Source organism: Sturnira hondurensis, unplaced genomic scaffold, assembly GCF_014824575.4.
Source record: "Sturnira hondurensis isolate 20B ecotype Veracruz unplaced genomic scaffold, ASM1482457v3 Scaffold0004089, whole genome shotgun sequence".
NCBI classification, from domain to species: Eukaryota; Metazoa; Chordata; class Mammalia; order Chiroptera; family Phyllostomidae; genus Sturnira; species Sturnira hondurensis.
In genome coordinates, this window is record NW_028076720.1 from 497667 (window position 1) to 508338 (window position 10672).

The window sequence follows — 10672 nt, forward strand, 5'->3', positions numbered from 1 at the left end:
CAACACACACATTATTGTAAAACCCTGTCTGGACTCTGGCTCACTGATGCCTGGTACATAGTAGGTGCTCAATAAATATGAGTGAACAAATAAATGAATGAAACAGGAAAGTTCTCCTCTGGACTACAGACAGCTTGCTTATGGGAGACCTGTGGTCAATTGGAAGGTGTCTGTGGTCAGCTCATGGTGGCAAGCAGAAAACCCCAGGCCACAAGAGCCCAAATGGAGCAAGTGCACCCTTGCTCCAAGACCCTGAGGTGTGTTAGGGTGAAAGGTTTGGCCCTTTGGGATACAGGGAGTTCAGGGTCAGGTCATGGAGGAATCAAGGTTCTAGGTGCCTCCTTCCTGCAACAGGAGCCGGGCAGGCCAGGCTGACAGGTTGGGCAACATAGCCAAGCCGACACTCACCTCCAGCATAAAACCCCACTTCATGGAGGCCGGCACCACACTCTAGTGCTCCAGGAGATCCCACCACTGCTGTCCCCCACCTGGTGCCCCAGCCAGGCCTGAGATCATGAGGTGGCCACCAGCCGTGGCCCTGCTCCTGCTGCTGCTGCTGCGGTTTGGTGAGTCCTGGATGTTGCAGGAACTTGTTCCTCCCCTCCCACAGGGGCCTCCTCTGCCCTCCCTGGAGCTCTAGCTAAGCCCCCAACTCCCTGGCCAGGCCTGGGGCTGAAGGCAGGCCTCCCTTCCCCACCTTAATGGTGGGGCCTCCCGGGCAGTGGGAAGGTCCAGATGTCCCATCTGGGACAGTGAAGTGGGGAAGACAGGGTGGGGTGTGGGCACAGGACCAAGAGACAGTGACACGGACAGGGGCTTTACTCCCCTCTCCTTGCTTGTCTCCACACTCATGGGCCAAGCTTTTTGCTTGTTGCCTCTGCCTCTTTGCTGGCTTTTCCCTATCTTCCATGTGAAGACACAGGCCCACTGGGTTCCAAACCCCTGAATGTCCTTTAGCTGGGCCCCCACAAGGCTGAGCTGCTGCCTGAGCTTGGGAGCCCCAGGGGGCTGGCAGGGACTCAATGGGAAGCCTTGGGGGAGTGAGGACTAGGGATGCAGGCTCCTCTTTCTACTAGAGGAAGCGTTTGCAGAGGAGCAAGCCTTGCATCCCTCTCCCCTCTTCTAATACTGGGTCAGGGTCAGCAGGTGCCAGCCAGGGAGCTCCACCTATCAGGCCCCTCCTGGAGGGGCAGGCTACTCTCTACCAGGGAAACCTTCCTGCATTCCTGAGCCAGCCTGGCCAGCCCAGCTACCACCTCACTTCCCTGTCCTCAAGTCACCTCCCAGGGCTGGGCTGGGTCCCTGAGGGCACAACTTGGCCATGGCTTGAGGCTTCCCACCAGGGTTTGGAGGGCCTCAGGGTGGTACTTCACTGGGGAGGGCCAGCCTCTCCTGGCCCCCCAGGTCTCCCCTCCTGGCATAAGAATAACAATGTTCTTTGAGGGAGCCCATCTCCATCAGGGGGTGTAACAGTGATTGCTCCTGTTGGATTGAGTAATCAAGGTCATTGCCAAAGTGGAAACAGAGGCCTGCATTTGACTCACATATAGCTATGACCAAAGGCCTGACTTCTTCAACACCCTCCTCACTCCCACCTCTAGTTCTTCCTTCTTAGAGCTTTAGGACACTCCCATCCCCACCAGCTACTGGAGCATGGGGACCCTGGGCCCAGACAAGAGGCCTGACCTCCTGGCTGGCTCACCCAGCCCCTCACATGACACCCACCGTGCAGAGCCCAGGTTTCCACTTCATCCCTTCCTGGACAGCCCAGCCCTGACAGCCATTCTCCTTCTGTCTTATATTTCCTGGGCTCAGGCCCCTGGGGGTGGGTATGACTTCAAGGAGCTCCTAGGCCAGTAGGTGAGATAGTTGATTCTACCTTCAGGGGGAGCAAGGAGGGCAGAGCTCTTCAAGGACCCGGATTAGAACGTGTAGGATGTGGACCCGTAGTGACCAGAAGTAAAGGGCCTCTGGGAAGAGCGGTCTTGTGAGCAAGCCCTCAAAGCAGTCCTGCCAGGCCACAGGCATGCACACTTGGTTCTGGGAGTGGACCCTGGATCTGTCTGCATATGTGGGAAAGGGATGGCTGTGGGGAGAACCAGGACAAGTCTGAAAAATTCCCACAGGGAGCAAATGAGCCTGCAAGTATGTTAGTGTTGGTGAGTAGATGAGGGAGAACCAGAGCATCATGTGCAAAAAGAAGCAAGAGCAGGGAGTCGGGTGTCATTAATCTATTATATTGTACTAAGATGAGGGTGTTGGAGGGTGCAGCTCTCCCAGGGAATATTTGCATTTTCAAAAGGCTCCTTATGAACACAAATCCATGAACAGAATGTCCAGCAGACTTCCTATTCTATTCTCTGGCCCAGCCTGATCCAACTGTTGCCCTGGCACTTCTGCTTGGCACCCCTACTTTGAAGAGTGGCCACTCCCACCTGTGTCTTCTCAGCCCCCGCAGTGTCCCCCTCCTCTTGCCGCATCCATAGCTCTCCCCTCGCACTGCACCATCCAACTTCAGCACTTCAGCACTGGGGAGTGTGCCCTTTGAACTGAGTCTGGCTGGAAGAATGAGGATCAAAAAACCACAGCAACAAACAAACCACCCAGGGTCCCTGGGCACCCCACGGAGATGTGTGGCTCAGCCCTGTGCTTCCCACCACGGGGCCCCTCACTTCCATGAAGCTGGTTACCATTCTGGTCAGAGTGAAGACAGGTTCCGTAGCAGCTGTCCCACCCTCCAGGCCCCCAAAGAAGTTGGGAAGTAGGGGAGAAATGGTGAAGGGTGGGGAGCAGCTGTCTTGAGCCCACACCCCAGCTCTGCTCAGTTCTGCCCCCAGTGAACCAGAGATTCTGCAGTGCAGGGTCCCACTTCTAGGGGCAGGTATCTCCAGATTGTTGCCGGCACTGGATGAGACTGTCGCTGTGGCTGGTGTCTCATGGCTGGGGTTGAGGTTCCTGTAGAGGCCTAGCAGCAGGCCCTGTGCCTGTGTCCAGAGATGTGGGGGACAACGGATCCTGGGTAAATGGGCCCCCAGAAAGGCTCTAGCCCGACCCCTCTGCCTGTCCTTTCACCTTCCCCACCTTAGGGTGCCATGGCCCAGCAAACAATCTTGGGGTCCAACTGCAGAACATGCTGGAATGCCTGATAGAGGGGTCAGCTCTTGGGAATCTGGAATCTTGGGAAGACTGACCCACAATGACCTCTGACTGACTGGCTTCTCTCTGCCACCCTGAGACCAGAAAGACCCGTGGGGCTGGGCTGCAGCCTCAGGACTGAAGTTAGATTGGAGACTTGCGCCTCAGACCAGACTGTGTAAGGCCCAGACCTCTGAAATTAAAAGGCGACTCCCAGGGACTCATCCCTTATCCTAGCTCTGGGCTGTCCGAAGTGGGAAACGCAGGCCCCACACCACCAGTGCTTATGGCTGGGTCCTCTGCAGAGATTCCAGACAAGGACGGGCGTGGGGTGTGAAGGAAGAGGCCTCCAAGGGGATGACAGACGCCATCTTGCCCTACGTGACCATGACTGGTTTCTCTTACTGGCGTCTTCTGATTACTTCCTTGTACGTCAAGGAGTCTGTCTGCCCTTGCAGACAAGGTCTGACCCATAGGCTTGGGCCTGTAGACCTCGAAGGGAGGTCCAGTAGGAGAACTGAAGGCCCCTAGCCTCTCCTGCCAGGTCCCTTCATGAACTGCCCTGAGTCGTCAGGGTGCTGGGTGTGGAGTAAAAGAGGGCCACCTTGCCCAGCAGTGGGCAGGGGAGGATCAGACTCCGGTTTTGGCAAAGTTAGCTGATCACCCCCTCTTCTCTCCCTTCCAGGGACTCGGAGGGCCAAGGCACTGAGTGGTAAGCCTTAAGACTCTTGGTGTGGGGGACAGGAGCAGGCTTGTTAGAGCAGCAAGACTGGTCAGAGACACTCTCACTCACTCTGAAGGAGACTCAGAATAATTGGGTGGGGCACAGGGAATCCCCAAGGAAAAGTTGTGGGTCCATGGAATTGGAGCCTAGACCGGAAGAAGGTCTCATATACATTGCAGATGGCACAAGAGAGTCAGTTAGGCATGAAGCATGGAGATGGGGGCAGGAAAAATGACAGTGAAGAAGCTGAGGATAGAATCTGAAGGGCCCTCCCAGTACCCACTGTCCTTTGGGAGCCCCTGTTGGTCAGATGGTGGGATAAGACCTCTGCATGCGTTACCTCAACCCTCCTCATGATGCCACTATTTCACGGGTGGGGAGTGTGAGGCCCACAGGGGTGGGGTCCTTTCTCACAGCTGGGAGGGGTATGCCTGTGTCAGAGGCTGACCTGATGCCCAGGCATCTGACATGCCCAAGGTCCCCAAGAAGGTCAGAGACGGGGAGGGCCCTGAATTGAGCAGAAAGCAGAAGCTGGAATGTGGGGTTGGGGTGGGGAATAAGCTGATGGAACTAACCCCAGTGAGCACTGCCCCGGCTGTGTTCCCCTAGTCTGCGGGCACCCGAGAAGGTTGAACCGGATGGTGGGTGGGCAGGATGCCTTGGAGGGCGAGTGGCCATGGCAAGTCAGCATCCAGCGAAACGGAAGCCACTTCTGCGGGGGCAGCCTCATCACAGAGCGGTGGGTCCTCACTGCGGCACACTGCTTCTCCAAGTGAGTACCCACCACACTCTCCCTCACCACCAACTGCCTGCGACCACCCAGGCTCTGCACCAGGGCCACTGCTGACAGAGCCCCACACCTTGCCAGGCTTCAGCACCTCGGCCAGCAACTAACACCTGTCTAGCTCTGGCCCACCTTCTTGACCAGAGCTCCCTTAAAGTCTAACTTCGAGGCTAAATTCTGGCTTCAATCGCTGCTTCCCAGTCTTTGCTTCCTGTGGCCCATCCAGGAGATCCATTGCGGTCTCATCAGTGAGGTGTTTGGCCAGGCCTGAGGCCCTGTCCCTGCCAATGCTGGCAGGCTCCTCCCACACCCTGGCTCTTATCCTGATTCCTTCTCCCACACCTCAAATCCAGGACACTCCCTTTTCTGGCTGAGTCTCTGGTTACAGATGAGCCCAAGGACTGGAGTAGAACGTCCTTTCCTCCCACCCCCCATCTAAGATCACCCATAGCACTTCTCTCTTTTTTAATTTTTAAAAATATTTTATTTATTTTTAGAGAGAGGGGGAGAGAAGGAGAAAGGGAGTGACACCCACAGCGTTTCTGACCAAAGGCCCAGACTACTCGTCCCCACTACCACACCGGCCCCGACCTCCAGGGTTTCCCAGGCACCTCCACTCTTGCCTCACCACAGCACTACAATTCTTTTAAAACCTCCCATCTTAAATTCAGTAACTCAGGGTCAGAGGGAGTAGTTCACATGCCCGAGGCTCACCAGGAGGCTGGGCCCGATCCCCAGCTGGCTGGCCCCAGCTGCATCATTGTGGGCAGTCAACTCCTTCACCCCTCACAGCAGGTCTTTTACTGTCCCCCTGTCATAGCCCAGGAAACTGAGTCACAGAGAACTTGAAAGGTGACTTGCCCAAGGTCACCCAGCTGGCCAGGGGTGGAGCTGGGAGTTAAAGCCAGAAATTTAAGCTGCTTTAGTTTTACATCCTAAACAACTCGCCCTGATGTGTGTCCTCCTGGAGACCGCTTTTGTGAAGATAGTGTGCAAAGACCTGTCAGGTGCGGACCTGGAGGCCAGGAGGGCGGTATCTGGCAGCAGCAGAACAATGCTCACGCCTCTGTTCCCCTTCCCCATCTAATCTGCAGCAGTCCCCTCTTTGAGACCCCAGAGGGGTCCCCTCACACCTGCTCTCTGCTCTTTCTTACCAGCACCTCTGAAACATCCCTGTACCGGGTCCTACTGGGGGCACGGCAGTTGGTGAAGCCAGGGCCACATGCCACATATGCACAGGTGAAGCGGGTGGAGAGCAACCCCCTGTACCAGGGCATGGCCTCCAGTGCCGATGTGGCCCTGGTGGAGTTGGAGGCACCTGTGACCTTCACCAATCACATCCTCCCCGTGTGCGTGCCTGACCCCTCAGTCGTCTTTGAGACGGGCATGAATTGCTGGGTCACCGGCTGGGGCAGCCCCAGTGAACAAGGTAAGGGGGCAGGGGCAGGACAGAGTGGGGGACATGCCTGGAGAAGGTCCCGGGCAGGTTGGGGGCCGTCCTGAAGCAACAGTCTTTTTCTGTTGCTATTGGTACCCATGATCTCTACTCGGGTGGGATGGGTATAAGGAAGGGGCAGCAGATGCAGAAGGAGGGGCTGTGGGAAAGTAGAGAGAGGACAGAGAGAGTCCAGTCTGGTGCATAGAAGGGAAGAAGGAATTCTGTTCCACGAAGCCCCAAATGAGAAGAGGTCCGAACCCAAGCAAGAAATGGGGAAGGGCAGAGCTGTGGTTTTTAAGAACCGTCCACTGAGCTGCAGGCTGTTTTGCCCCTCCACAGACCGCCTGCCTAACCCTCGAATCCTGCAGAAACTCGCAGTGCCCATCATTGACACACCCAAGTGCAACCTACTCTACAGCAAAGATGCTGAGTCTATCTTTCAGCCCAAAACCATCAAGGATGATATGCTGTGTGCTGGCTTCGCTGAGGGCAAGAAGGACGCCTGCAAGGTAGGAGCTGGGATGGGCCACACTGGAGGGTGAGCCCTGCTCCCTAGGCCTAGGTCCAGGTGGGAGCCAACCCAGCCTGGTAGGTTGGTCCACAGCCAGACCAAAGCTGTGCATCCTGTCAGCTGGGAAAAGCAGATTCCTGGATCCTGCCCGCTCCCCGCCCCGCGCTGCCAGGGCTGCAGTCAGGTTGGCAGTGGGACTCAGGAAAACACATTTCAAAACACCCCTCTGAGCAAGTGAACTGGGGATACTAGAGAAATGGGCAACCCAAGCCAGAAAAGGGAGGACCCACTGGGGCAAGGGGAGCTAGGCAGGGACACTCCTAGGGTGGGGAGTTGAGGAGAGGGACAAAGGGAGGAAAACAGGTGTGTGCGTGCATGTGCACCTGTTGGCTCTTGGGCCCCTGTGGGCTCTGATGGTGCCTGTTTCCTCTGCAGGGTGACTCAGGGGGCCCTCTGGTGTGCCTCGTGGGCCAGTCGTGGCTGCAGGCTGGGGTGATCAGCTGGGGTGAGGGTTGTGCCCGCCGGAACCGCCCAGGTGTCTACATCCGGGTTACCTCCCACTATAACTGGATCCATCGCATCATCCCAGAACTGCAGTTCCAGCACGCTGGGTCAGGCGGCCAGAAGCGGGACCCCCGGGGGCAGCAGCCCCACGAGGGTGCAAAGCAGAACTTCGCACCCTGCCTGGCTGCGCACACCGTCCTCCTGGTGCTTGCGGCCCTGCTCTCCTGCTTCTGAGCCTTGTTCGGGCAGGTGGGTGAGTGCAGCCCAAGTCCATGTGTACATTTGTAAATAGCTGATTCTCTTTACTCAAATATCGTTATTTTTATGCTCACCATCCAATAAAAACCCAAACTCAATGCCAGCTGCCCAGGTGTGGAGCCTCAGGGCACGAGGGGAGTAGAGGGCCCCCTAATTGGGGGGTGGTCACTGAGGAGCTGTGATTTGGACCAAACACCGGGTGGGGGCATTTGGAGGGAAGGGTCCTGGTGAGAAGGGAGCTGCAGCAGGCACACTGGAGGCTAGATGTCACTGGAGTTCAAGGTCTTCAGTGTCCCATGACACCTGCCCCAAGACGCCCTCACAGAGGGCTTCCCTGCTCCCACCCCTGGCTGCTTCATTGTCCTTGCCAACACCACCCTCGCAGTAGAAAGGAGGATGGCTGGCAGAGGGTCCTGGAGGAGGAGGGTTTTGTGGAGCACGGGGGAATCACATCCCCTACTTTCTATGTCTGAATCACCCCAAGACTTCCCCAAATAACAACCATGGTTTCCTACCTCCATGGTGAGGAGGCAGGGGCCCCCAGGGGCTCCCTGTTCCCCAGGTTCCCCTTGACTCCCAGCTCATTTTCCTCTACCCCTCCCTCAGCCTCCACCTCCCCACCAGTGAGTCCAAAGCTGTGGGGGTGGGGGACTGGAGTTGGGGCTCTCATCTACTGGAAGACATGGAACAAACCACCATCCCCTCTGAGCCCACTTCTCCCCTGTAACCTGGGACAGTACCCCCACCTGCCTCTCAGGGGTACTGGGTGGATGGTGAATCCGCCAGAAGGTGTGGCCAGGAGATGGAGATGCGGATCCTTCTCTGGGCTCCGGTGCCTGACTGCTTCCCTCTGAGGCTCCACACTGTCCTTGAAACTCCCTGGTGACTGCTTCACTGGGACCCTGCAGCCCCAACGCCCCAGAGGCTGGACTTCCCCAAACCTCTGGGGTGCAGGGACCACTGTGGCCCCATCAAGCTCACACACACTGCATGGGCAGTCAGCACTGTGACAGGTGTCACACAGAGGCAAGGCCCAGGCCACGTAGAGTCATGGAGGCTGAAGCTTTGTCGGATCCCCAAGCTGGGACTCCTTCCTCCTCCTTCCAGAGTTTGGGAGTTCAGGCTATATTTGCTGAAGTCTTCAATGGTTTGTGCAAGGACACCCCCCTCCAATTCAGAAAGGAGCCGTTGTCTTGCACTAGGAGTGCCTACCCACCCTGCCTGGCCCAGCTCTGCGCCCCCACCCTCCTGTCCTCGGCAACCCCACATCATCTCCCTTCTCTGCCCCTCCTTCCCAGTGGGCCCCTTTGTAGCTGCTCACCGCCAGGAACCCAATGCAAACAGGCCTCTGGAGCTCTGGCATCCAGCGTGCGCTGGCCCTCCTGCGAGGGCCCATGTGCCCACAGGGCAGCCTCGGTCCAGCTGGCTCCAGCACATCCACAGCAGGCCCTCTATGTGGCCAGATGGTCAGCTCTTCCCCCTTATGTGGACTGACTCTGAGAGAGACCTGGGCTTACCTGCCATGCTGACAGCTGATAGGGAACTGGACGAGACTCCTCAGAAGGGCAGGGATGCATTTACTGCAGCCCTGCGCACACACATCCACACATTCATGGACACACTCCTTAGCACAACCACATGCACTCATGCAGACACCTGTGCATATCCATGCCTTCACTCACATATGTGCACACCCACTAGCACATAATGCATTCACACACAAACACATGCACATGGCTGGTGCATACACAGGCAGCCTGCCAGCCTGGTGCCAGGAAGCAAGCAGACCTGGGTATTTATGGAAGAATCAATACGCACCTGCTGAGGACTGTCCCTAGGGACAGAGTGGGAACAAATACTTAATTCCCCTCGGTGCTCCACTCTGCTCAGTGCATCCCTGCCTCCAGGCAGGAAATACCACCGGGAGGTGCAATGATGGGCAGAGGCTCATGGTGGCTCCACTCGCCTGATGGCGGGTCCCTGCTGTGACCCTCTGGGGACTAGACTGCGTGCTGCGCGCCTCCTCTAGACCAGAGGAGGGCTCTGAGTCCCTCCGGGAGCAGCAGGTATACCAAGGCCCCAAGGTGGGGGTTGGGGGGTGGAACTGAAGTATGTGTCCTGAGGGTAGCCCTAGAGACAAGTTCTGGATCATCCTGGCTGGGACCAGGGAAAGACCCTGGGTCCTGAAGCCTTGGAAAAAGACTTGGCCGACCCCGGCCCCCTGCTCTGGAGTCAAAAAGCTTCAGGCCTTGTGGTAGGGGGTTGGTTCGCAATTAGGTGGTTTCTGGAAGGAGGCCCCTCCGCAGCCTCTGTGGGGAGGCCAGAATGAAGCCTCACTGCCTGGAGGTGGGCAAGACCCAGGCTCCTCTGGGAGGACTCAACATCCCATCTTTGCCTCCTCCTGACCTGGCTTTCTGAGTGCCCCGGAGTCCCTCAGCACCCCTTCAGTCCTCCCACTACAAGGCAGGGGTCTGGTCAGGTCCTGTGGGGCTAACAGGGAAGAAGGGCACGGACACCTCGGCAGCCTGGCCCTCAGCAGCACCACACCCAGCTGGGTTGGGAGGGGAAGCCTGGGGTCCTGGGCAGGGCCTCTGATGTAGCCACTGAGCTACTGCAAGCTGCCACCTCCAAGGTGGTGGCCAACCTAGGACTCGGCTCCACCGCCAGGCTCCCCAACACTGTTTCCACCTGGACCGGGGCAGATGCTCAACCAGAGGGCTACGGAGAGGAAAGGCCAACACTCCAGAAGAGAACAGGAGATTAAAAGGGAAAGCAGGTTTATTTCACGCCATTCACAGTTCAGAGCATGCTGTGTTGAGAGAGATTAAGGAGACACATCCCCACCTGTGGGCAGTCCCCTTCCCCATCCCTGGCAGTGGCACAGCTCAGACACAACTCGCCACACTGTCGCCAAGCAGTACCTCAGAGCCATCTGCCAGGTGGTGGGTCGCAGTGCCAGGTTAGGTCAGCAGCCCAAAGAACACCTTGGAGAACTGAAGACTATCTGCTGCCCCCACAGAGGGGTAGAAGGGAGCAAGCCCAACCCAGGGCAAGGACCACGATGAAAGACCCACCCTGTAGCAACCACAGCAGCCTACAGGTGAAGCACGAGTTGGAGAGATACCAGATACCCATCCCGTGGGCCGTAACCAAGCCTGGAAATCCACACACATTGCACACACACCATACACACCCACACACAGGCATGCACACGTAAGCATTATGATTAACCCACAGGAGCCCCAGGAATGAGAACTGCTGAGCTAGACCCCTTCTGGCCCCAAGGACCAGAGTTCAACCATGGCTCTGACATCATAA

General features: G+C 57.3%; 1 protein-coding gene across 1 annotated transcript; it reads left to right on the forward strand.

Moving 5' to 3' along the window:
* The first annotated feature begins 419 nt into the window (after nucleotides 1–419).
* Nucleotides 420–7453, forward strand: PRSS27 (serine protease 27). The gene is made up of 6 exons (XM_037043448.1): nucleotides 420–566; nucleotides 3821–3847; nucleotides 4469–4631; nucleotides 5801–6072; nucleotides 6421–6590; nucleotides 7028–7453. Exons 1-6 carry the CDS (start codon nucleotides 515–517, stop codon nucleotides 7328–7330), a joined length of 987 nt encoding a protein of 328 aa, XP_036899343.1. The 5' UTR covers nucleotides 420–514; the 3' UTR covers nucleotides 7331–7453.
* The last annotated feature ends 3219 nt before the right edge of the window (nucleotides 7454–10672 follow it).